The following is a 27766-nucleotide window of genomic DNA, read 5'->3' on the forward strand; positions in this document are numbered from 1 at the left end:
CAATAAATTTATATGATTTTTGTTTCTTAGAAATTTATTAAGATTATATCTTGTGGTACATTAAAGTTTCTTATGTATATTAAATAAAATTATATATCATTATTACATAATATTAAAATTTATTTTAGAAAATAATTTAAAATATTTTATCACATTATTATAATATTGTTAAATACTTTTGCAACATAATATAATTGCTATAAAATATGCTCAATAAATAATTTAATTTTTTTTTTATAAAAAGTAAAAGCTTTTATTAACAAATTATATATTTATTATTCATTAAATAATACTTAACATTTTAGAAGAACATTCAAGAAGACAACAAAAATTTTATTGAACAAACAATTGGATTGAACCAAGAAAGTTATTTTTTAAACATTTCATCAAAAATATTTAATGAGACAAGTGTATAACAAATAAAAATATTTATATTTAAAAAAAAAAAATGTTATATTGAATTTTATTTTGTTTCAAAATTACATTTGATATATTCATTTATTTTAATGTTAATTTTTTAAAATGTAAATGTTATAATATATATGTTAAACTTTATTTTGGTAAGAAATATTTGTATTAAAAAAAAACTATTCTCATTATTCAATTGAATCATTTTTTTTACTAATATTTTTAAAATCTCATAAATCTTATTTAAAATATAAAACATAGAATTATTTAGATAGAGATTTTTAACTATCTTTAAAATGATTGACAAGATAATAAATGACTCAAGTTAAAATAAATATTTTAATTTAGTTATTCACTTTATTTATTTTTTTGTTACTGTGGTCATTTAAAATATTTTTCAATTATAATAAAAATTATTAATCAAAATAATATACAGTTAACAAAAGTAATATTTTAAAATAAATTTAATAATAAAATTAACTTCAAGTTATATATATAATTAAAAACTTATAATGATACAAAATTAATAAGTATATAAAAATGATAAATAATCTTTTTTAACCTATTCTTTATTATAAAATAAATGTCGCTATTCATTTAATGAATTAGCACATTAATCTTACTTCAAATAATAAAAAAATATTTTACAGTGGATTTTTTACAAAATACAATTAAGAAAATTTATTATATAATTTTTTTAATTAGAGGTTTTTGTTTTCATGTTTCATTGATTTATATTATAATTTTATATTATAAAACTAAAAATATTAGATAATATAAAAAAAAAGTGTAAGAAATTTGAAAATTTTTTGAAAATAATTATATTAATGTTATGATAAATATTAAAAAATTATTGTTTTGAATTTAAATTTCACATATATTTTTAAAAACAAACTTTTGTTAGATTTTTTTTTAAAGAAATTAGTTTTTATTTTTTTATAGTTAAAATATTAAATAACAGTTTTTATTTCAAAGTAAAGCATTTTTAATTATCAAACTACAATTGTTCTTTGTAGTTTTTTTTTAGAAGTTGAAATATCATCGGAACATTAACATTCAAAAGTATAATAGATTTTTTATTAATTTATTTTAAACAATTATTCTAAATTAATAGTTTAAGGCATAAAAGAATAATAAATTAAAAAAAAACATTAAATATATTTTTTTATTGATATTTTACTTTTGTTTTAATTGTTTTATCATTTCCTCATTAAATGTATTTAAATGTATAATAATAAATTATAAAGTATAAAAGAATATATTTAATACCGAAAATTAAAGATTATAAATCTTTATTTTTAATATTTTTATTATTAACAATTTTATTACATCTAATTTATATTCATTTTATAACATTCCGGCTTTTTGAAGATTTTTTTGTATTATTAAATCTATACAACTTGAAATTACTAATTGTACTTGGTTTGTGTCTGTTGCACATGTTTCATGCATATAAATTGTCTTTTTATCTGGATGCTGATTTAATTCACTAAATTTTAATTTAATAAATGAAATTGCTTCATCATAATTTTGTCCACCTTCATAGTCTGGAAATGCTGTTGTAATATTTACTCTTTGAATTTTTTCAGCAAATAAATCTTTTTTATTCATAAAAAGTATCATTGCAGTATTTTGAAACCATGAACTATTACATATAGATGAAAATAGTTGCATTGATTCTATCATACGATTTGTTGTTTCATCTTCAAATAACACTTGATCATATTCAGAGACAGCTGTTATAAAAATAATTGATTCTACATTATCAAAAGCATGAATCCATTTTCTTCTTTCCGACCTTTGACCACCCACATCAAATACTCTAAAATCAAGATCTTTTATTTTAAATTTAACTTCAACAACACCAGTTGTAGCTACACGAGAAAATAATATATCTTGTTCAGTAGGTCTATATCCAGGTTCATGAATTCTAGAAATTGAATCTAAAAAATATTTTGCTGAATCATTTAATTGAAATTCACTACGCATATCATAAGCTTTTTTAACAGCTGGATCTTGCCATAAATTTTGTAAAGCTTTTGCTACTTCATCAGTAAATGGTTGTTGTTCTTCACCTCTTTCCATAACATTTAAAACAATTTCTTTATCACTTTCTAAAGATGAATTTTCAATTGGTAATTGTAAAACATTATCCATTGCTCTAAGTATTGTGGCCATTGATGATATAACATTACTATAAACAACAGCTTTTCTTTCATTAATTTCTTCTTCCGTAAAACCACTACTATGAAGAAGTTGCATTTGTTTAAGGACCGTAGATTTGCCACATTCACCGGCTCCAAGTAAAAGTAATTTAATAATTGAAGCACCTGCTCTTTTATCTTGCATAATTTGTTTTTCAATAGCTTTATTTTTAGCAATTTCCTCTTTTGATTCTTCATTTTGACATGCACTTGTTAAAGCTCCCATTTCATAAAATTTATTTTTAATAAATGTTTTCTAGATTTTATATTTATACTATTCTAAAAGATATTACAATAAATATTTGTGATAAAAGTAATATTTGAAAATTATTTGAATATTAAAGATATAATTATTTATAATATAATATTACATAATAATATTATTTTCTAACAAAATTTAATTTATTTAGAAAAAAAAAAGTATTTATATAATTTATTATAAATGATATAATAAAATATTATAATTTATAAATAAAAGTAATTAAAAAATAATTACTTTTGTAAATAATTGGATTGATTGCTATATACATTAATAAGTAATATTTTATAAAAATATATTAGACTAATTAATATTTTAGAGACTCATTAGATAAAAATTTTTTTATACTACATTTTATGATTTGTATTAAATTAAAAACCCAAGGGAATATATATTTGATAAGAATAAGTTATATTTAATTTACTCATTATTTATAACAGGTAATATGTGTCGCTATAGAAACACCTTTTATACTGAGTTTAATGTGCCAGTATTTTTACAAATATTCTTTATATAATATATTTTTTTTTAATTCTAATTAATTATTTTTTTTTTACAATAAATGATCTTCTTATTTATTAATTATCAATAATAAATTTTTATATTTTGTACATTTAATAAAATATTTTAACTTTATTTATACTTATTATAAATAAATATTTATACATAAAATAATATATCAAAAAAAAAAATATTTAAAAAAGTTTCAAAAGTATAACATTTATATATTTAAAAAATATTAATTTTAAATGGTTAACTTTTAATCTTATTAATAATATATATATATATTTTAAAAAAGGTTATTTATCTATAATTATAAATTAAAAGAAATAAATAATTTACAATTTATAGTATATTAAATATTTATTTGTTTAATAATATTTAGCAAATTGTTATTATATATTTAATGTAAATTAAAATGTTTCATAAAAGTTTAAATATTTATACCACCGTAATATACCGTATATAATAGTAAAGAAAGTAATATTTTAAGTAAGTAGAGAAAATTGAAATGTAAATAAATAAAGGAAGTCTAATATTATTTTAACTATTTCAAAAATAATAATTAAGTTAAAAGAATATGTAATTATTTTGTCAATTTAAATTTTATATTTTGATTTATATCATTATAAATTAATACTATAATATATTTCTTGTAAAAAACATTTTTTTAAATATAAAATTTTTTAAAATAATTTGATTGTAAAAGATTAATTATTATTCTCTTTTTAATAATTATAAATAAAAAAAAATTTTTTTTGTAAGTATTTTTATTGTTTAAAAAAAATATATTAAATAAAATAATTAAATTGAAGAAACATATTAATTAATATTTAGGGGGTTTTTTTTAATTCTAGAAAAGGTAATAAATTTAAAAAATATATTTAAAGTACTTGTATAAAATAAAATATAACGTGATATTAAATAATCTTAAGAAAATACTTAATTAATATAATAAAATTGTAATTTATAATTTAAAAAAGTATTTATCTTTATATTTTGTATGTTATAGAAAATACTTATTTATTTCAACATTTCATGTGAAAAAAATCTTTCTTTTTTACTCATTTTATAGAATATTACTAAGACAGTAATTTAAAGTTGTATTTGATGTTTTTCATATTATTATTTATTACTTAAATAATTATGTATAAACTTTTCAATTTTATAAAGTAAATATTACACCTAATAAAATACATATATTAAACACGACAAAGTAATTTAATAAAATTTTTATATCATAATAATAATTAAATCATTAGAAATTTTATTAACTTTAAATATAAACTGTTTTATCATATATTATCAGAAATGATTAAAATTAGAATGTTTTACAACAAAAAAAATTGTTATAAATTGTTAAATTAAAATAAAAAAAGAATATATTGAATGCATAAATAATTTTAAATAAATATTTATTGTATCTTTATTTAATTAATATATTTATAATTACAAACATAATTTTTTTTTTATCAAAAATAGAAATTCTTTTTTTACTATTTAAAAAAAGAATGATTAAAAAACAAATAATATTTTGAAAAGTCATATTTACATAAGCTAGTTAAAAAAAGAAAAGTTTTTAAAATTCTAAATTTTAATTAGAATATAGTGTAAAAAATAGAATTTAAAAAAATACTATAATTGCCTTAGAGATTTATTTTATCATATATTCTATTCATTTTGTAATGTCTTTTTTTTTCATGTTGATCGTTCATCTTCTCTAGTAATATTTATGAGTATAAATTGTTATTGTTTTGTTTTCTTTTTTTTCTTCTGTAAAACTTTTTTTTTAAATATTAATTAAATATGTTAATATTATTTATTTCTTTGATATAACATTACATTGTTAAATGATAATTTTTTTTTTAATTAACTTTAAGTTGTGATAAATAAAAATTAATCTTTTCTATATGTTTATTTAATTGTATTCATAATTATCATTACTCTTTACAATAATATAATATTTATACAATATTAATTATAAAAAATAATGTTTGATGTTTGTTTTAAAATTCTATTAAATATATAAAAAAAAGTCTTTACATAATACTTTATGATGTAATAATTGAAATATTTATTTTTGTTAATAGTTTAAAATAAAATTTTATTGTGTATTAATATATTATAGTAAAATATGAAATGAAAAAACAAGCATGAACACGAATTGAATTTTAAATAAGATTATTTATTTCTTTTTGCTTTTGTATTTAAATATATTCTAATTCATATAAAATATTTATTCTATACAAAACATTTTTAAAAAAAAAAAAATTTTTTTATTTTAAATAACAATCATGTAATTATGACTATAAAAAAAAGTAGTGATTGTTAAAGTATAAAATTTATATACATTAAAAGTATTTTATATAAAAGTATTTAAATAACGATATCTTAAATTTATCATAATATTAAATTACAAAATTATATCAATAAAAATAAATTTGGACTAAATAATATTGGTAAAAAATTAATGTTTTTTATACAAATTATCAAGACGTTTCATAAGATCATCAATATCCTCTTTTGTATCATCTTTATTATCAGAGTTGTTAGAATGTTGTACATCATTTTTATTTGAATTACTCTCATTAGCCTCTAAATTTTTAGGAGGCTCTGGAAATTTTAAATTATCAAAGTCATACTCTGGAGGTAAATCATAAATATGAGGTTCTACAGGTGGTGCATTTGGCATATTTGTAGTTGGTGGAGCAACAGGTAACTGATTTGAAGAGTAAATAGGTGGAGCTGTTGGTATTATTGGCGGTGTTGGGTAATTTACAGCTGGATATACAGTTGGTAAAGCTGAATCAGAAGTACCCTTTTGTGATGGAACAGCAGGATAAGGAATTTCATATATATCAGTGTCAAATGAAGAGTTTGATTTATTTGGTTTTAAAGCTTCACTTTTAAATCCAATAAGATTATCACCTTCAAAATTATTTCCACCTCCACCATTACCTGAATTTGGACCTTTTTTATCATCTTTCGTAAAATCATCCAACAAATCCATAAATCCTTGCATTTCAACATCTCGCATAACATTTTTGTCTGGTGTAAATTCAACATTATAGTATTTTGCTATTTCTACCATATACTTCTCTACCAAAACTTTATCAGGAGCATTTAATGACATTTTATCTAATAATTTCTGTGACACTCTACATGGACTTTCTAGCTGATTAGCTCTAGCTTGTTCAACAAAAAGTTTCCCATATTTCTTTGTTAATTCAGTACTTATTTTTGTCAATTCTGGTACATCAGAAATTCGAGGAGCTGCCCATATTAATGATACAATAGCCTCAGCAATCCCTTCATCAATATTTTTCATTTGTTGAATAACTCCAAAACGAGCCAATAACAAATCACAATACATTTCTAAAATTTCATATGCTTCAACAAGAAAATCTTCTCTTATTATATGTTCAACACGAATCCTTCCACGATCCTCCTTATGAGCTAAGAGGTGATAAAATAAAAATTAATAAATATGACGATACCTTTTATATAATCAGCAATTTCTTTTCTCGACTTTAAAGCCATTTCAGTTTTTTTTTTCTGAAGTAATTTTAGTCTACTGACAGCTAATCCAAGATTAGTTTTTAATTTGGTATATTGAGTTCCCCAACTAATTGACATTTTTCTAAAATAGTAATAATTTAATAGAAGAGTAAACTTTATTTAACTAATCAATTTTATATTAAGAAATTTTTCGAAAATTTCATGTCAATTTGTAGAAAGGTATTAGCAATGACGCATTTTTACAAAGATAAACAGAAAATGTCATACGATTTTAACCTGAATAAATATATCTCCAATAATTTTTTAACTTCGTCCTAAGATGATTATAATTTTAAATTAACTTTTTTTTTTTTACTTTTAAAATTATATGCTATGTTAGATCTAGAAAATATGAACTCAGGGGAAAAAGATTTAGCTTTATTATGCCAAATTTGTAATGTAGAAAAATATAAATATCGTTGTCCAAAATGTCAATACAAAACATGCTCACTAATTTGTTGTAAGCAACATAAGGAAGAATATAATGTAAGTTTAAAATACTTTTATTTTAATTATTTTAATTAGTGTGATGGTATAAAGCCTCCATTTGTTCCTATATCAAAATTTAGTGAATTTAATGATGAAAAAAGTATTGAAGATCAAAAATTTCTTCATAACTTGTCACAATCAATTTTAAAGGATAATGAATATGGACAAAAAAGAAGAAATCCTTATAATCAAAATTATGAAAATTTTAATTCAAATGGTAGAAAAAATAAGGAAAGAAAATTGGATGAAAGATTTGATGGTGAAAATTTAAACGACAATTTAACTGAGATTGATGATAATAATGATAGTGAAAAAAATATTAATTATTTAAATAATCAAGATAAACAATTATTTTCAAATTGCCATAAAAAACGTATATGGTTACAATATAATGAAGATAAGAATTTTGAAGGCTCAAGGTATGAATCATACTCAGATGTTATCAATTGGAGTATTAAATTAGAATTTGTTAAAGAATTTAATGATGATGGTACAGTCAAGGTAGAGAAATGTGAAGATTCAAGTCAATGTAAAACTGAAGAAGAATTTACTAGTGGTTCAGGAGATACTGAAATTGAAGAACATTCAACTTTGGAAGATACTGAGCAATCATCTGATATAAGTAATGCTGAGGAAACTCCAACACCTAGTGTTCATGAGACTCCTAAAGAATCACAGTTGATTAATGAATGTTCTTCTGTTAATGAAAATAAAAGCGATGAAGGTGTTTCAGAAATAGCAGATGCATCACCTTTAGAAGAAGGAGAATGTGAAGAGAGTGATAACGAACCTCCAGAAGAAGTAAGTTCAAAAGTTGTACCTGTAGAAGAAGAGACGAAAATTGAATGTATTGAACCAGAAAAAGACAAAGAAATATTTTATGAAGACACTAAGGAAGTTGAAACCAAAGAAAAAGGGCGTTTCACATACATTGCAAGAAACATTGTTGAATCTATTAAAGTTTCTACATTAATCAGGCAATTTATCAAACCAAAACCTTACGGTGTTGTGGTAAGTAAATCAGAATTAAACAACGAAACTATGTCACATTTCATAAATGCTGGATTGGACAATATTATTGTTTATATGAAAGTGCCTTTTGAAGGAAAAGAAAGATACTATGTTATCGACATGAATAAAAGTATCTTAGATAATCTAAGAAATCGATACATTTTGAATGTACCAACTTTTATTATCACTTTAAATACGGAATTTTCTAAAATTAAAACTCTCTCTGAGATTGAATCTCTTGAACTTCATGAATACTTCAAGGGAAAAAGAAACAGACACAACAACGGAGGTAAACAAAATAACCATCAAAATAATGATCGTAATGCTTTTGGAAGAAAAAACTTCAATCGTAATCAACGGGGTAGATTTAATAATAGACGAGGAAGAAATTAGATACTTTATTTTTGTAGTATTTTTGTTTTGTTTTTACTAATTTCCTAATAAAAAAAAATTATCTTGGACACATTGCATGTCTTCCACCATCTACAGGAATTGATGCTCCTGTTATAAAACTTGATGCATCAGAGGCCAGAAATGCTATTGTATTGGCAACTTCAATTGCCTCACCAGGTCTACCAAGTGCATGAGTAGTTTTTGAATGTTCGAGAAAGTTTTTGTATGTTGTTTCATCCATTCCACTTCTTCTATGTAATTCAGTAACAGTTACACCTGGATTTACTGAATTAACACGTATTCCATATTGAGATAATTCAAGAGCTGAACATCTTGTAAGTTGATCAACACCAGCTTTAGATATATTGTATGCTAAAACTCCTGGAAACTAAAAAAAATCACAATATATGTATTTATTAATAAGTAATAAAATATCTCATTAACATACACTTCTTATTCCATTTACACTTGAAACATTAATAATAGTTCCTTTTGTTTCTTTTAACAAAGGAACAGCTAATTGTGTAAGAATTACTAAAGCTCTCAAATTGACATTCATTATATAATCATAGTCTTCTATTTTAGTATCTTCAATAGTTCCTTTTTTTAACAATCCAGCATTATTAACTAATATATCAAGTTTCTTAAATTCTTTCTTTGCATTATTAATTAATTTATTACAATCTTCTTCTTTAGACAAATCAGCTGCAAATATTTTAATATTATTTCCACTATCATTATTATCTTTAATTAATTCGTCTTTTAAATTATTTAAACGTTCTGTGTCACGTCCTGTTAACAAAATATTTGCACCTAATTTATTGAATAATATGGCAGTTTCTCTTCCAATTCCGGAACTAGCCCCGGTAATAATAGCCACCTTATTTGTTAAATTTATAACTTTTGAATTCATTTTTTACAACTAAAAAAATGAAAAAAAAAGCATTAAATAAATGATGTCTAATAAATTCGTAAGAAGATAAAAAAAAATAAGAAAAAGTACAAAGTATCATGTTTTTATCACATATTAACATATATATATTTTTTTTTTTCTTATCATTTTGTAATCAAATAAAACGCTTTACCACCATACATAAAAATACCACAGCCTTCCTTTCAGGAATACTTTTTATCTAAAAAAAAAAAGCAATTTAATAGAAATAATTCAGAGAGCTTATCAAGGGATAATAGTATATTCGACAATGTTTTTAACAAGGCGATAAATTATTTCTCAATGTATTTGAAATATAGATAGTTTTATTAAAAAAAATTAGGAAAATTGCTTATTTAATATATATGAAAAAAGAAGAAAAAATTTCCGTATTATGATTTGAAAAAAAAAATTATATAAGTGAAACAACATAATATTTTTACAATAACAAAATCACCGTATAATAGTGTAATAATTTATACATGAGTTCCTTCTAATTTCTATTATTACAAACCTCTCTTACATTCTTTTATTGATGACAAGAGTGTAGAGTAAAGACAAAAAAATTTATCATAATCAAAGAGGTATATATCAATCTCATGTATTTGAATACATAAAAGAGAAGTCAAACTATCACTCAATCAAGAGACTTTTTGTTTGTTACTCTTAGTTAGATTAGATAATGAAGTTAAGCTTCTAAAACCCTTATTCAAATTACATTATTCCACACATTTTCTGAAGTTTTTATGAGAATCTTCAGTCGTTTCTTTTATTTATTGTGAGATTATCTTTTTTAGGATCTCAATTTTTTTAAAATCTATTTATAATGGAAAAAAATATTTATATAAATACACTTTTATGTTTTGTTCAGAACTATCACAACTGCAATAGATTTAAAGAGCCCTATGATATCATTAATTATTTTTCAAATAAAGAAGTATATGAAGCTAAAGAATTATTAACGTCGTTGGTTAAGGATATCCAGTTGGTGGAAGATTTGGATGAAGAGAATAATAATCTTTATTACTTGTATAATGTAATGCGTACAAGTTTTTTAAAGTTAAAACGGCAAATTCCTATTTTTGTTATAGCAAATGTATATTCAATACCAAAAGCTTTGTTAAGCGGAATGGATATATCCTCAAACATTTCAACTACACCGGTATCCTCTTTTAATAGAAGTGACGTAAGATGGAGTGATGAAGATAAATTGTAAGTTGGAATCATTTTAAAACTTATCTTATATATATGTTGTTTTTAGATATCAAAATCCTTCTTCGTCAAATGAGGGATTTTTGGCCTTAACACCACCTCTATCGTCATCTGATAGTTCATCTCCAAAAAAAGAAAGTGAATATAAAGATAAAAGAGATGAAGATTTGTTGAAATCACTTGATTTAACATCTAATTTAATGGATGGTGTCAGTTTTTTTTCTATTTTATCATTATTACAAAATACTAGTACGGAAAATAATATTAATAATGTAGATAATATAAATTTCGACAAAACTACTGGATTTACAAAAGAGTTAAATGAGGTGGTTGTTTCGAATAATGATTTTAATAATATTAACCAACAATATCATATTTCCTTACTACAACCTATTTTAACAAATTTGACTTCTAACTACCAATATAAGAATTTTAACACATTGTCCAGTTTAATGACTTCTAATAATATTAATATTAAGTAAGTTTTTATATTTTTAATAATATTATAATAATATTTTTTTTAGCAATATTTCTTATTGTAATGAATCATTAGAAAATAATCTTGCAAAAATACTTCACCTACAAAATGGATCTACAACTGAGAATAACACCATATCCAATTATTTACTATCTTCTAAGAAAATAGACGACAAACCTTTTAAATGTGATTTTGAAAGTTGCTTAAAAACATTTTCTAACAAACATTTATTAAAAAAACATCAATTTACTCATACTGGAATACGTCCACATAGCTGTACATATTGTGGTAAAAAATTTAGTAGAAAAGATAATTGTTTAAGACATGAAAGAAGTCATGGAAATGAATCATCGAAATTTTTGTAACAATTTAAAAACAAAAAAAAGATAATCCACTTCTTATTTTTTTAAATTTACAATGCTTTGTTTTTATTCCAAAAAAAAAATTGGTTATTAGGAAATTTGAATAATTTTTATAAAATTGTTTACTTTGAAACTTTTTATTTATGAAAAAAAAAAAATAATTTTTGTTAAAATATATCTATATATCGTTAATTGTTTTTATAGTTTTAATCTATTGCATAAAACATCCAATGACGTTATCTTTATCTTGTAGTAAATTTAGAATAAGAAAATATTTTATTATATTCTAACTATATATAAGTAACATTTGTAACGGTAAAATGTTTATCATTTTAAGATATATAGCTGAATATACATTGTTAAGATATTACAAAATCGTGATAGTTAATATCGTAAACTGTTATGTATTTACTGCAAGATAAAGGTTAGCAATAGTCACTACACACTACTTCATTAAAGCAGTAAGAAGATAAAACTTTACCAAAAAATTGTTAACACATCACATTAATCTTACTTCCAATTTCAATTGTAAATTTTAAGTATATTGAAATAGATAAAATCTATATATATATGCTTATAAATTTTTAATTATGAAAATAAATAATTCTAATAATCTAAACTATAAAAATGTACCTTTAACTAAATTTAATATTATAAAAATAAAAATTTTTTCATTTATTGAATGTTCATTTTGCCTTTTTGTAACTTGGCTAATAATTTCATTTTTATTATGTATTGGATTTTCTATATTAATATATTTTTCTTTTCTTGATCTTAAAAATTGGATACCTAGTCCAAAAGAAATACCAAAAAATAATGTACCATTATTTTATGATATTGAAATTCAAATAGATACATCAAATTATGAACCACTTAAAACATTTTCTGGAATTGGAACAATAACATTTAAATGTGACAATGAATGTTCTAATTATTTTTATATAAATATAGGAAAAAATATAAATCAAGAAAATGGTTTATTTACAAAATTATTAAATGATGGTAAAAATAATGAAACAATAGAAATTGTTGGAAGTCGTTATCATCCAGAAACAGAAATTAAAACAATAGTTTTAAATGAAAAATTTGAACCAAATATTAATTATACTTTTTCATTTTCTTTTTATGGAACATTTGATAATGCACCATACCTAAAGTTGTTTTCTTATACAGGACAATTTTCTCCAAGAACATATGGAGCATATTTTGGTGTACCTGAAGGAATTACAAATGGTTTAAGATATATTATTCCATCTTTAGATGATAATAAATTTATATCATATTTTAGATGGGTTATTATTAGAAGAAGTATAATGAAATCATTATCTAATTCTGTTTTATTATCATCAGAAGATTTAGATGAATTTTATCAAGTTGATAAATATAAAGAAACAATACCAATAAAAACATATGAAAATATTATTGTGATATATCAATGTAATTGTAATATTGAAAAAAATTCTTTTTCAAATGTTAATATTACCTCCTGTTTTAGAACATCAATTCAAGAAAAAATATTATCTATTGATAGAATACATCAATTTATGTGTGAAGAGTCTAATGAAATTGGAAAAATGGATGTTGCCATTATTCCTGGTGTTCAGACAATATATAGACCAGGTATTGCTATTTTAAATGAAGGTGAAACAATTAGTGAAGCTAAAACATTAAATTACTTACACGACAATATTAATAAGATCTCTTAATAAATTTAAAAACATTCTTTAAAATATATTATAATATATGTTATCAATCAAAAATAATATATAAAATAAAACTAAATAATAACATTTATTGAAATGTTTTGTTATTTTAATTCTAAAAACAATATGAAATTAGTTTTAAATAAAATATTTTTTTATGATTCATTTTTAAAATTTTTAAATGTTATCAAAAAATAAAGATTTAAAAACATTATAAAAAGCATAATTTTAAAAAAAAAATTACAATTAAAAAAAAATTATGCTTCTAAAAAAATCTTTTCTTATATTATTTTCATTTTTACAATCCTTCATTTTATTTATTTATGGAGCACCAACTGTTTATATCAATAATCAACCATTTAGCCGTATAAGAGATCAACTTACACAACCAATTTTTGAAGGTGTTTATTATGCAAATGGAAGATATGGTGATATTAAATATACAGATAAACCAGCACAAGTAAGAAGTAATAATAACAAACAAAACTATCATTTTACTGATAGTCCATTTAGAATTTTATCAAGTAATTTTGAAATAAGACTTAATGGAGGAAGTTATGATTGTAAAAAAGATGAAATAATTGCAAAATGTGGTTTGATTCCACTTTATAGTTATCAACATCCTTTATATAATTCACTTTTCTATACAACAAATGTAAATGATGTCAATTTTGGTTGGAATACAAAAATCAAATTTACATTAATTGGTTATGTTGCTAGAGAACAACGTTGTGGAGCAAGAGTAGAAGTTAATAGAATTGTTGTAAAAACAGGAAGACAGGCTTACACTAGATTAATTTCTAATAATGAAGTTGTTCAACAATATGGTCCAAATTTCATGTTCCAAAGAGTACCTTATATGGAAAAGACAAAAGGTTTCTTCTATGCTTGGGAACCAATCGGAAACAGAGCTAGTTTTGAAGAAATGAGAAAACAAAAACAATCTGGTGACAATTTCCTTGTTGATGGTTCACCATCACCAAAAAGTACAATATGTTTAGTAAATCAATGGCCATTTTAAAATTCCTTTTAAAAGTATATTTGTATTTTTAAAAAAAATAATTTGATGAACAATAAATGCGCTATTGTGTTAAATTTCATTTTCCATAATATATGATGTATAACTACTGAGAGATATTAAAATAAAAATTCTGTTAAAAATTCATTGTACTTCAATTCTATTGCTAATTTTTTTTTTTGAAATTTAAAAAAACATTATATTCATCCGATGCTCTTTAAAAAATAATGAATATCTAATAAAATTTAAGCTATATCAAAAACAAAACTTCAAGAGTTGTGACAAATCAAAATTTGAAGCGAAATTGGGGAACATTTTTTAAAAAAAATTACTTCTATGATACAATTGAAAATATTAAAAAAAAATAACTTATCTAAATCGTACTTTTGAGAAAAATTTTTTGCGCTTAGTGCCATTCTTATGAAATTACTTGACTTCAAGATATAATGTAAAATGTATCTAGGAAAAATTTCAAGTATTAAACTTATAACTCAAATTAAAAATCTCGTGAAAACATGAAACCAAATAAGATAGACTTTTTAAGTTTAAGAATATCGTCTACGTTAAAAATGTTCAAAAAATTTCAGTCGTTCTAATGAATGATATTTCGTATTTTTTCACTCTTAATACATTACTATAATTTTTTTGATAAAATAATAAATATTGAAAATATAAAAGTTGTTTGAATGTAAATCTTTCATGAAATTTAGTTAGTAGTTAAATCCAAAAATCGGATCTCTTTTGGAGTCACTGACGTACTAAATTAATAAAAAATAAAATAAATAAACAAAGTATATGAAAAGTTTTAAAATTTTGATTAAATATATAGTAATTTGAGCATTTTGATAGTTGATAAACAGTGAAAAAAAGTTGTTTTTCTTTGTTCACATTTTTAGTGGTAAAGTCGGAAATCTTGAAAATTTTCAGCCAATTTTTATATCTCTGAAAATTTTAATGTTATAGCTATGAAAATTAATAATCTAGACCTACTTTTGAATAGAAATCGAATGAAAGTTGTCTCATTTTCATAGGATAAGTATTTGCTGAGATACTGGAAAGTCGGAAACAATGAATATTTTAGAAAAATTTCCGCCCTTGGTCATATCTCGCTTCATAATGAAGATAAATACAAGCGGATTTCTGCAATCGTTTTATAATGAGTTTTTAAATAGGGTCTACCTTCAAAATTTTTTTACATCTTTATTCATTTTCAAGATATAAAAAAATGGTGACAATGGATTACGCGCGAAAAAGTACCAAGCACAGTATTTCAAGAACAGTTGAAAATTTTAAAATCTTTTCAACGTAGGGTATGTCTTAAATTACGAAAGAAGCACATCGCATCTGGTTTCATGGTTCTGTGACATCATTAACTTGAGTTATCACAAGATTCTTAAAACTTTTTTTCAAGCATATTTCTTATCATATCTTCATTTCTAGAAGTCCTATCAAGATGTGAATAGGCTTAATGAATTTCTCGTAAAAAATTAATCTAGAATAAAGTATTTATTTTTAAAATTTACAATATTATCATAGAAATCGAGATTTACAAAAAAATATTCCACAATTTCGTCCCTCATCTTTGAATCCTTATAACTCCGGAAGTTTCAATTTTCGAATATTGTTGATTATATTCAAAATTTATCTTATTTCAAGGGCTATCGAATGATTATAGTTGCGTATTCAAATTCCAAAAAAAGATGTTTTTCTTTGTTCTTATTTTTAGAGGTAAAATCGGAAATCTAGAAAATTTTCAGCCAATTTTTATATCTCTGAAAATATCTATTATAAAGCTATGAAAATTTATTTTCTAGATCTACCTTTGAATAGAAATCGAATGAAACTGGTCCCATCTTCATAGGATAAGTATTTTCTGAGATACTGAAAAGTCGGGAACAATGAATAATTTTGAAAAATTTTCGCCTTTGTCCATAACTCGCTTCAAAATCAAAATAAATGAAATCAGATTTCTGCAATTTACTTCAACTGAGTTTTTAAGTGGGGTCTACCTTCAAAATTTTTTTATATCTTTAAGTATTTGCGAGATATAAAAAAATGGTGACAATAGATTTCGCGCGAAAAATGACCAAGCCTAGTATTTCAAGAACGGTTGAAAATTTTAAAATCTTTTCAACGTAGGGTACATTTTAAATTATAAAAGAAGCACAGCGCATCTGGTTTTATGGTTCTGTGACTTCATAAACTTGAGTTATCACTAAATTCTTAAAACTTTTTTCTAATTATATTTCTTATCATATCTTCATTTCTAGAGGTCCTATGAAGATGTGAATAGGTTTAATAAATTTCTCGTAAAAAAGTAATCTAGAATAAAGTATTTATTTTAAAATTTTACAATATTATCATAAAAATCGAGATTTACAAAAAATGTTCCACAATTTCGCTTCTCAACTTTGAATCCTTATATCTCCTGAAGTTTTAATTTTCGAATATTGTTGATTATATTCAAAATTCATCTCGTTTTAAGGGCTATCGAATGATTATAGTTGCATATTCAATTTCCAAAAAAAGTTGTTTTTTTTTAATTTTTATTTAAAAAAAATTTTTTAATTACTTATTTTTCTTTATTTATTTGTTATTTTTTTAAAACAAAGTTTTTTTTTAAATCAATATTGTAATTTTTAAAAAACTTTTACATATATATAATATTTAAATGTTCAAAAAAAAATTTCTACTGCGTGAATCACTCTAAAATCAAGCCCAAAAAACTACTTTTTCTTTATCTTCATTTAGAAGAAATGTTTAAGATTATTGAATGTTCTTAAAAATAGTACAATTTGTTTCATTTATTTTATATGATGTTTTAGATTTTTTTATGCATAACAACTGAAAGTGATAATTGTTTTTTATATTAAAAAAATATAATTTCACACATATAGCTATAATCATGAAAAAGGATACAATTTTCAGACACTATATTTACAAATGTAAATGATAAAAGTATATACAAAGTGAGACAGATCAGAGAAAAATAGTATAAAAAATGGATTAAAAAAATTGTATGGGAACCATGACATTGTACTTAGATGAAAAAAAAACATATTTTATATTACGGTTTTCATTAATTTGTTTTCATTTAAATTTATTTTTCATTTAATTTTCACATAAACTTCTTACAATTGAATTTTTAATGTAAAGAAAAACTTTTTTTCATTTTTTTACTGTATAAATATATATATCAATTTATTTAAAAAATAACAATATTCAATTATAAATATACAATGAATAATTTATATTTAATAAAACTATTTGAAATTACACAATATTTAACGATATTATGTAGTTATTTTTTAAATCTTTACATTGGTGATATTTTTTCAGCATAGGATAGTGATGGCAAATAGCCACACAATGTTGAAATTGATACTAAAGGAAAAATTTTCACAAACATTATACATTTTGGCACACTCGAAAAATTAAGAATTTAAACTTTTTTGTTCTTCAATTGAAGTTTTAAAAAACACGAATTCTAAAACAAATTACAAAATTTATTTATATTTAGTAAATTTTCAAATAAAAAATTTTAGAAAAAAGTAATAGTATTTTTTCATCATGTTACCTGCCTAAATATTTAATCATTTTTAAAATATTTAATTTTAATATTCCTACTGAAAATGGAAAAGTATTATAAAAGTAATTGCTTGTTAAAAATTTTATTAATTTAAATATAAAAAAAATTTGATTATTAAAAAAAAATTCTTTTTGTAAGTGCCCACTGTATTAAGTTTCCTCCAATTCTTCATAATCTTCTAATTCAAAAGCTTGATTTTTTTCAATTTCTTCATACACTAATTTTTCAAAATCGAAAGGATTATCTTCAGAAGCCTTTTTTTCAGAAACTTTCTTTTTCGTTTTCTTTTTTGAAACATGCTTTCCAGTAGGAAGATAAAAAACAATATTTTTATTTCTATTATCAGGCTTTTTAAAGATGTCATCTGACATCGAAATTCCTAGAACAGAATCATCAGTAAAACTAAATCTTCCTCGTGAAATATTTTCTAAGTCACCAAGATCTAATGAAGCATCAAATAATTTCTGAAAATTAGTGGTATTATTTATGTCATCAATAACATCTTCATTTTCTATTGACATTGATAATTTACTTATTTTTTTAAAAGGTTTTTTCTTTGAGAATTTCTTCTTGATTTTTTTTGTTGTATCAATTTTTGTTGGTGTTCCTTCAGGACTACTTTGAATTTTTCTTTTTACACTCTTTCCAACTCTTCGTTTACGAACTTCAGAAACAGGATCATGATCATGACTTAAGGCAAAAAAGTCAGTAGTAGGTTGTGTACTATTATTACCACTTTCACATAAAGATATAGCAGGTGTTATAACCTCTTCTGATTCACATTGTTGTTTTATGTTTTTGTTTGATGAAACTGACAATATAGGAGATAAATTAATAGATGGTAAACTATTTGAAACTAATTTCTCTTGGTTACCAACCTTTGGCGTGGATATTACTATAGGTATTTTTAGTAATGAATGTATTGAATCATGTTTATCAGAAGAAACATTAACTTCGGAGTATAGATGTGAATTTTGTTTATCCAAGAGATTAAATGTAGATACTTTTGATGAAGAAGGTGAAAAATTTTCTAATGCATTTTCACTTTTAGTTTCTAATATATGCAAATGCTTAATATCCTCATCCTCTGATAACTCCATGGATACATCTTGAAACTTTTGTGAAAGAGATTTTTGTAATAATTCAAAATCTTCCATCTCATCAGTAGCATCATTAATTAAATTACGTGGTATTATAACATTTCTAACAGACATTTTATATTGGTTGTATAATTCATCAAATAATTCAATCCAGTTAGAAGGAAATCCATATTTGAAGCATTCAATAAACTCCAATGTATAACCATTTTCTCTCATTCGATAAAAATTTATTTTTGATTCTAATTTGTATAACTTTCTATTAATACAAGAAACTAAATTTATACTTTCCCGGTCATTTATTGATACTTCAATATTTTTAATATTACTATCACAGTCTTTGATAGTTCCCTTGAGAATAACATTGAAATCATTTTCACCACAAAAACTTAGCTAAAAACAAAATTACTTTTCACAAATATTTAAACATACTTCTACATCCCAATCAACGAGAGTTATTACAGCATTAAAATCATAAGGTTCATATTCTTTCATATTATCTATAGCAACTTTTAATAATTCATTTGGTAGTGGTAAATAATCTTCATTTTTTATTCGATCATAAATAAATTCAATTAAATCTATCCAATTTGTTGGAAAACCATATTTAAAACAAGAGACATATTCTTTTGTAAACCCCATATCAAGCATATCTTGTTCATTAATTTGTGATGTTAAAAAAATTTTTACATTTCTTTCACATATAATTATGTTATGCTCTAATATTTTAATCACACTATCAGTTCTATAGTAATTTTTTTCTATTAACGAAAGACTATTTTTACCAATGACTCCCTCCAGCACAATATCGAAATCACCATGTTCTTCCTCTGAAAACTAAAAATATCATTTTATAAATATACTTAGTAATATAGAAAACTAACTTTAATAACCCAATTTGATAAATATACAAAGTCCAAATCATCGTAGATGTCCATATAATGTTGTTTATCAAAAGATATAATAAATATGCAAAACGCGCTTGATTTACTTTATATTCTGTTCAAGATACCAAATATAGGACGTTATTCCAAATCTGGGAAATTTCATGAAGTTTTATATAAGTACTAAGTAATTTTTTTTTGTTATCCTACATAATTTCAAAATGAATGCTCCAGCACCTTTTGAGTCATTTTTGATGCTTGATGGCGAAAAAAAAATTTCATTTGAAAAAGATACAAAAGTTCCAAATGCAGCTATTTTTGAGATTGTAAAAGAAGACCATACTTTAGGAAATTTATTAAAACAGTTAGTTTATTTACATAACAATATATAATATATAAAATTTAAATATTTTAGTCAATTATTAAAGGATCCAAATGTATTATTTGCCGGTTACAGAAATCCACATCCTCTTGAACATAAATTTCATTTACGTATTCAAACAACACCAGATACAACTCCAACACAAGTATTGTTAGATGCAATATCGGATTTGATAGCAGAATTATCTATGACTGAACAGTACTTCAAAGAATCTGTCAAAGATCGTAGGGAAACAAGTGACATTCAACATAAACATTAATTTTCATTTACTATTTTTATTTCAAGTAATTCTTTTATTTATTATAAAATGAAAGTCTTAATTTTTTGATCATGTATATTTATAAATAAAAACATTTTTAATTTAATGTAGTTTGTCGTAATAAAATTAAATGCGTTTTCTTATAATATTTTGTATCTGTTTTGTAAACACAAAGTACATAAATATTTAGTATTGGTTATCACACTTGATGTAGACTACGCCAGATACAAACTACGATGATATGAAATTGATTAAAATAAATATTTCTAATAAAGGTAATTGACTAAATATTTTCTATTACTTATATTTTATATAAAGTGAAGAAATATTTTAGTTTTAAATTTTTGTTTTTACAATTAAAAAAACATGGTAAATAGTTATATTCAAAAAGGTGATAATCCTGATTTGACTGAACTTCGAAAGAAGGCTTCTTTCAATACGGAAGAATTAGCTATATTTTTAGCTGGATCTAAATCTAAACTTGAAAAAAGAAGACAAATTCATAAATTTGTAGAGTCAAAGCCTGAATTAAAAGATGCTAAACCAATATCTTTTATGACAAGATCTGAATTAATGGAAAATGAACAAAGAAAAAAAATGTATGCATTAAAATATGCTTCTGAAATTGTTGATAATTCTAATCTTGAAGAAATGTATTTTTATAATGAGTAAGTTTTAATAATAAAAATATTTATTATAAATTTTTAGTTCTATTCATAATCAAGATGGTCAACCATTTAGTTTACATGATGGAATGTTTAGACCATGTCTTGAAGGTATGTAATAAAATAAAAATAAAAACTTTTTATAAAATATATATTATAGCTCAGGCAGATGATGAACAACGAGAAATATGGTTAAAAAAAGCTAATAATTATGAAATAAATGGAACATATGCTCAAACAGAAATGGGACATGGAACAAATTTAAGAAAATTAGAAACAACAGCAACTTTTGATTTAGAAAAGGATGAATTTATTATTAATACACCAACAATAACAGCTACCAAATGGTGGCCTGGAAATTTAGGAAAAAATGCTAATGTTTGTATAGTTGCTGCACAAACGTGGATTAAAGGAAAATGTTATGGAACAAATAACTTTATTGTTCAATTAAGAGATTTTAAAACACATGAACCATTACCTGGTATTACAGTTGGTGATATTGGGCCAAAATTTGGATATCAACAAAACGATAATGGTTTTTGTAAATTTGATAATGTACGTATTCCAAGAAGAAATATGTTAATGAAGCATGTAAAAGTTGATAGAGAAGGAAATTTTACAAAACCTGTTCATGATAAAGTATCATATTCTACCATGTTATATGTTAGAGCAGTTATTATTAATCTTGTTGGAGAAGGTCTTGGAAAAGCTGTTACAATAGGTGTTAGATATTCAGCAATCAGAAAACAAGGAGAATTAAATGATCCAAATAAAGAAGTTTCTGTACTTGAATATAAAACACAACAATATCGTTTATTTCCACAAATTGCTAGAGCTGTAGCATATTTATGTTTAGGAAAAGACATTGCTCAACAATATTATACATTATTAAAAGATCTTCAAGCAGGAAATACATCATACATGACTGATCTTCATGAACTTCTTTGTGGTGTTAAAGCTGTTGTAACACATGAAGTAGCTTTAGGTATTGAACAATGTCGTATGAGTTGTGGTGGACATGGTTATTCACAGGCATCAGGTTTTCCTTATATTTATGGTGCATATGTATGTGCTTGTACTTATGAAGGTGAAAATATGGTTATGCTTTTACAATGTGCTGGTGGAATAATGAAATCAGCAAATAAAATTGCAACTGGAAAGGCAAATGAACTTAGTCATATATTTAAATATTTGGTTGAAAAAAAAAATAAAAAATCTACAATATCAGGAAATAGTATAAAAATTGAAGAATATATTGAATGTCTTGAGGTAAATGCTAGAAAACAAATTTTTGATGGTTTTAAAGAATTCAGTGAGTGTATTCTTAAAGGTATGAATAAAAAAACAGCCATTAATGAATCTGCCATTTCAATGACTAAATGTGCAAGAAGACATACAAAATTATATATTGCAAAATCATTTGCAAAATCTGTAATAGAATTACCACCTGGTAGTTTAAAAAATGTTCTTTTAAAAATTTTAGAATTATATTTGGCTTATGAAGTAATGGAATCACCATCTTGTATTATTTTGGAAGGATTTATTGATGATTCACAATTATCATTGATTTCAAAAAGAATAAAAATTTTATTATCAGAGTTAAAAGATGATGCTGTTTCAATTGTTGATTCATTTGATATGACTGATCGCCAACTTAATTCTATTTTAGGAAGAAGAGATGGACATGTTTATGATAACCTTCTTAAATGGGCTCAGGAATCTGAATTAAATAAAACAAATGTTTTACCATCACACCATAAATATATAGGAAAATTATTTGAATTCAGAAAAAGTAATTACAATTCAAAATTATAATAAATTTACAATATTATACATTTTGTTTAAACTTTTAATGATAAATTACAATATATATGTGATAAAATAAAAATTTTTCTTAAAAGCAATAATGAAACCATTGAAGCATTTTAACATTAAAAGATATAAAAGTTTTAGTTTGACCTAAATATTTTCTTTAAAATAGAAGTATATTTTTCATCTGATTTTTTTATGTTACAGTCGCTTATATATATAAAAATGACTATATATGTTAAATAAATGACCCCCAAATTAGGTGTATTATTTTGTTATTAAATGAGCAACAACAAATAAAAGGTATCCTTAAGTGAAATCGGGTCAAAAAATCATTCTGGAGAATGAAAAAAAATTTTTGATATGATGATACATTTTAATTCAACATAATTTCTCTTTTAATTTGATATGTTATGCACAATTAAAATTTATTGTTTTGAAATTTATTAAATAAAGAGAAATATCTTATTTTATAATTAAAAAAAAAATTAAAAAGATAATATATATATATTTAATTGATCAATTTTAAAATCACATATATTTATATGTTATATATTTGTCATAATGTTTTGGATAATTGATATAACATTATATAATAAAATTATATATTCTTAAAAATTTAAATCACATTTTTTTAAATGAATCATTTAAATAATTTATCCAATACAAGGTCATTTAAAATTTCATTATGACCCGGATAAAGTTCTTATCAATTAAAGAAAGTTTAATTTTTGGTATTTTATAAGATACCAAGATTTTTTTATAGATTAAAAATATTAAAGAATTTAAGATGTAACATTTAAAGAATAAATAATTTTGATTAATTATATATATATATATATATATAAGTAAAAAGAATATATCCTTTGATTTATTTTTATTATCTGTATATAAATATTCTTAATCAGATTTATTCTTAAATTGTAAAACTTTTTATGATTAAATCAAAAACAATAATTAACTATTTGTACTTGTATTTATTTGTTATATTACAACCAACTGAAATATCGGCTTTTATCATCTAAATTTTTGTATTAATTTGATAATATATGAAATTACTCTTTATTAATTGTATCTCCGTTCTTCAGGCGAAGGTCAATGTTGATGGTTCTACTGACTTACTAACCGAATAATCATTAACATTAAATCTAAAAATTACTGCAGAGGTCGTTGAAGACATTAAGAAAAGTAAAAAAGATACACAAATACCATTATAAACTGTCCATCTGAATGTGTAAAATTCAAGGACATTGGTGAAAATTTACAAAAGATGTAATAGCAGGCATCTTCAGGGAATATATATTCTTTGTAACTCCACCTAAACATTCTAGAATTACTTCTTTAGATAATATAATACAAACCTTTATCTCTATGGCATTTTATAGTATTATTTTATTATCATACAGGTCTAATTAAGAGAGGAATATTATTATTTATGTAATAATTTTTATATTATTTTATCATATACTTTTATATTTCTAAACATTTTATATTATATATAATAAAAAAAAACTTATAATTTAATAATTTCCTTCCATAAGTAACTTATATTTTTCATTATATTTTAATAATTTACTTTTAATACTAATTATGGTATTATATATATTTTTTAAATAACATGTTTAAATACTTATTATATAATTTAAAAAAAAAAGAAAAGAAAAATTCTTTTATTTGAGAAGAACTTTAATTATATCATTATACATTTTAAATAAAATTGACTACATTCTATAAAAGTTTATGTTATTTATTAGAGTAGTTAATAAATTTACACTATCCTTATTCAGGTCACCATTTTGCTTCAACATCCACTTTTTTTTATATTATTTTCTTGAATTTGTCTATTTTAAAAATTTTTTAAAATCATCTCACCTAATTAAATTACCTAATTATCTTCATTTATTATATTTCTATGACCATTAATCTTTTCTTTACTTAATATAAAAAATAATTTTTTTTTTCCTAAATATTTTATAATATTAAATAATATTTTCATTTTTTTTTTCAGTAAAAGTATGAAGCGCTCATTAGCGCTCTTTATTATCAGCTTCCTGCTGATCAGTTATATTAGATGTTTAGATGTTGATCCATGTAAAAGACAACCATTTCGTGGTAGATGTCCTGTTTCATCAAATGGAATTCAAGCTCGATCTCAATTTGTTCTTAGATATTATCTTAGGAATGGAGAATGTGTATCATATCCTTATGGTGAGTAAAAAAATTTTTTATAATTATAAAATTAGTTAATTACGCTTTTTCTATTCAAAATTTTATTGATATTTTAACCTTGGCATAGATAAAATTTTTATATAACAAAAATCTTTAATATATAACAATTTAATTATATTAAATTTAGGGCATTGCGCTAATGATGAAAATGAACCAAAATTATTCCGTTATAAAGAGGAGTGTCAGGAAGCTTGTATTGGAAGAAAAGAAACAGAAATTGTAAGTCGTACTGATAAAGATTCACCTATAAGATTTGCTCCAATAAAAACAACTACTAAAGGAAATGTTAAAAGTGAAGAAACTTATGGTACAAATAAACCATTAATTGAAACAACATCTACTAAATTTTTAAGTAAATGTGAACAAGAAAGAATTACTAGTAAAGATATTTTTAAATTAGAATGTGATATTGATGGAAGTTATAAGACACTTCAATGTAATGCTGAAAAACAAGAATGTTTTTGTGTTGATAAATTAGGTAGAGAAATACCATATTCTAGATCATCTCCAAATGGAGTTGCACCAAATTGTGGTGAAATATTTTCAGCACAAAATAGAATTCCTAATAAATGTAATGGTGAAAGTGTTTATGGACCATGTAAAGCTAATCTTACAAGATGGTATTTTAATGAATCTGAAAAAAAATGTAAATCATTCCAATATTCTGGTTGTGGAAGTAATGGTAATAATTATGAAAATGAACTTGCATGCATAGATAGATGTATACCTAAAAAACCAACAACATCTTCAGAGGAAGAATTTCATACAACAGCAACAAATATGAATGCAAATGTTGTTTGTTCTTTACCAAAAGAAAGAGGACCATGTGATAGATATGATTTAAGATTTTATTATAATAAAGAACTTAATGAGTGTAAATACTTTTTCTATGGTGGTTGTGAAGGTAATTCTAATAATTTCCTTAAAGTTGAAGATTGTGAAGCAACATGTGGTGGTAGACCAAGTCAAATGGAAGAATTACCTCCAAAAAATCCAAGTAATATTACACCTGAACCAAAAATTTTTCAAACTACACCACCTAAAATTGTACGTTTGGAAAGTACTTTCCCACAACAACCAATTATTGTAACAACAACAGAATATCCATTTACAGAGAATCGTTGTCTTCCACCAAAAGATAGTGGTAATTGTAATGGAAATTTTGTTAGATGGTATTGGAATAATCAACGTAAAATTTGTGAAACATTTAGTTACTCTGGATGTGCTGGTAATTCTAATAATTTTGCAAATAGAGAAGAATGCCTCAGTATTTGTCATATCAATGCAGCATCAAAAGATAATGAAAATGAAATTTTAAATCCATTTGATGTATGTTCACATAAAATTGATCAAGGTGAATGTGGTGGAAACTTTTTAAGATGGGCATTTGATAAAAAAACAGGAAATTGTATTAAAATGCGTTACACAGGTTGTATGGGTAATGGAAATAATTTTGCTACTGAAGAAGATTGTGCAAGAAAATGTATTCCAGGAAGAAAACCAGCTCAACAAAGTCCAGCCTGTTTCCATTCTATTGATGTTGGTGATTGTGATGGAGTATTTCCAAGATTTGGATATGATAAAAATACAAATCAATGTAAACAATATACTTATAGTGGTTGTAATGGATCTCCAAATAATTTTGGAACATATCAAGATTGTTCCGATGCATGTATTAGACCTACATGTCCACCAATGACAAATTGTGACTTAACTCGTTGTCATGTTCTCCAAGATATTAATGGATGTTCAACATGTAACTGTCCACCACTTGTCAATAAGAATCCTGTTATTAGTCCACCACCATTTCCAATTCCAGTTCAAAAAACTATTAATTGTCCAATAGTTGATACTGCATCATGTGTTGAACCATGTATGATATTCTTTAATAGAGTAGGTTGTCAAGAATGTGTCTGTCCAAAAGTTCCAACAACAGAAATTCCAATGGTTAAATCATCAACAAGTTCAGAAATTTCAAAAAATAAAATTGATTTAAAACCACAAAATAAATTAACAACACAAAAAATAGTTTCTGAAGAAGAGAATACCACATTCCAACCAACTATTTCTATTGAACCAGAAAAAAATGAAAAAAATATTAATTCTATTGATAATGGTGGTTTCATTCCAAGTGTTCCATCATTTAAAGATGTTGTTGGTGATAAATGTACATTACCAGTTGATCCAGGTCCATGTAAAGATTTTATTGAAAGATGGTATTTTAATATTAATTCTGGATTATGTGAACCATTCAAATTTGGTGGATGTGGAGGATCTAAAAATCATTTCTTTACCAGACATGAGTGTGAAGTACACTGTGCCAGA

The 27766-nt window shown here is 23.0% G+C and overlaps 10 protein-coding genes across 10 annotated transcripts; 6 read left to right on the plus strand and 4 right to left on the minus strand.

The window, feature by feature from the left end:
• Positions 1-1755: 1755 nt before the first annotated feature.
• On the minus strand, positions 1756-2838 carry SRAE_2000361900 (Guanine nucleotide-binding protein G(k) subunit alpha; the record flags this gene model as incomplete). Its single annotated transcript, XM_024654834.1, has 1 exon — positions 1756-2838. One exon carries the CDS (start codon positions 2836-2838, stop codon positions 1756-1758), a length of 1083 nt encoding a protein of 360 aa, XP_024508166.1.
• A 3001-nt stretch (positions 2839-5839) lies between these two features.
• On the minus strand, positions 5840-7008 carry SRAE_2000362000 (IST1 homolog; the record flags this gene model as incomplete). The annotated part of the gene is made up of 2 exons (XM_024654835.1): positions 5840-6828; positions 6870-7008. The coding sequence occupies 2 exons, from the start codon at positions 7006-7008 to the stop codon at positions 5840-5842; spliced, it is 1128 nt and encodes a 375-aa protein (XP_024508167.1).
• A 255-nt stretch (positions 7009-7263) lies between these two features.
• Positions 7264-8823, plus strand: SRAE_2000362100 (Zinc finger, HIT-type domain-containing protein; the record flags this gene model as incomplete). The annotated part of the gene is made up of 2 exons (XM_024654836.1): positions 7264-7416; positions 7456-8823. 2 exons carry the CDS (start codon positions 7264-7266, stop codon positions 8821-8823), a joined length of 1521 nt encoding a protein of 506 aa, XP_024508168.1.
• A 58-nt stretch (positions 8824-8881) lies between these two features.
• On the minus strand, positions 8882-9736 carry SRAE_2000362200 (Short-chain dehydrogenase/reductase SDR family and Glucose/ribitol dehydrogenase family and NAD(P)-binding domain-containing protein; the record flags this gene model as incomplete). Its single annotated transcript, XM_024654837.1, has 2 exons — positions 8882-9211; positions 9272-9736. 2 exons carry the CDS (start codon positions 9734-9736, stop codon positions 8882-8884), a joined length of 795 nt encoding a protein of 264 aa, XP_024508169.1.
• A 1057-nt stretch (positions 9737-10793) lies between these two features.
• Positions 10794-11809, plus strand: SRAE_2000362300 (Zinc finger, C2H2 domain and Zinc finger C2H2-type/integrase DNA-binding domain and Zinc finger, C2H2-like domain-containing protein; the record flags this gene model as incomplete). The annotated part of the gene is made up of 3 exons (XM_024654838.1): positions 10794-10966; positions 11016-11444; positions 11491-11809. The coding sequence occupies 3 exons, from the start codon at positions 10794-10796 to the stop codon at positions 11807-11809; spliced, it is 921 nt and encodes a 306-aa protein (XP_024508170.1).
• Positions 11810-12396: 587 nt separating this feature from the next.
• On the plus strand, positions 12397-13512 carry SRAE_2000362400 (Peptidase M1, membrane alanine aminopeptidase, N-terminal domain-containing protein; the record flags this gene model as incomplete). The annotated part of the gene is made up of 1 exon (XM_024654839.1): positions 12397-13512. One exon carries the CDS (start codon positions 12397-12399, stop codon positions 13510-13512), a length of 1116 nt encoding a protein of 371 aa, XP_024508171.1.
• A 256-nt stretch (positions 13513-13768) lies between these two features.
• On the plus strand, positions 13769-14530 carry SRAE_2000362500 (Hypothetical protein; the record flags this gene model as incomplete). Its single annotated transcript, XM_024654841.1, has 1 exon — positions 13769-14530. One exon carries the CDS (start codon positions 13769-13771, stop codon positions 14528-14530), a length of 762 nt encoding a protein of 253 aa, XP_024508172.1.
• Positions 14531-18265: 3735 nt separating this feature from the next.
• SRAE_2000362600 (SANT associated domain-containing protein) lies at positions 18266-20151 on the minus strand (the record flags this gene model as incomplete). Its single annotated transcript, XM_024654842.1, has 3 exons — positions 18266-19606; positions 19646-20050; positions 20098-20151. The coding sequence occupies 3 exons, from the start codon at positions 20149-20151 to the stop codon at positions 18266-18268; spliced, it is 1800 nt and encodes a 599-aa protein (XP_024508173.1).
• Positions 20152-20318: 167 nt separating this feature from the next.
• Positions 20319-20738, plus strand: SRAE_2000362700 (DNA-directed RNA polymerase II subunit RPB11; the record flags this gene model as incomplete). Its single annotated transcript, XM_024654843.1, has 2 exons — positions 20319-20461; positions 20513-20738. The coding sequence occupies 2 exons, from the start codon at positions 20319-20321 to the stop codon at positions 20736-20738; spliced, it is 369 nt and encodes a 122-aa protein (XP_024508174.1).
• A 366-nt stretch (positions 20739-21104) lies between these two features.
• Positions 21105-23218, plus strand: SRAE_2000362800 (Peroxisomal acyl-coenzyme A oxidase 2; the record flags this gene model as incomplete). Its single annotated transcript, XM_024654844.1, has 3 exons — positions 21105-21406; positions 21447-21514; positions 21564-23218. The coding sequence occupies 3 exons, from the start codon at positions 21105-21107 to the stop codon at positions 23216-23218; spliced, it is 2025 nt and encodes a 674-aa protein (XP_024508175.1).
• Between the last annotated feature and the right edge of the window lie 4548 nt (positions 23219-27766).

This window comes from Strongyloides ratti (assembly GCF_001040885.1).
Source record: "Strongyloides ratti genome assembly S_ratti_ED321, chromosome : 2".
In the NCBI taxonomy this organism is placed as follows: domain Eukaryota; kingdom Metazoa; phylum Nematoda; class Chromadorea; order Rhabditida; family Strongyloididae; genus Strongyloides; species Strongyloides ratti.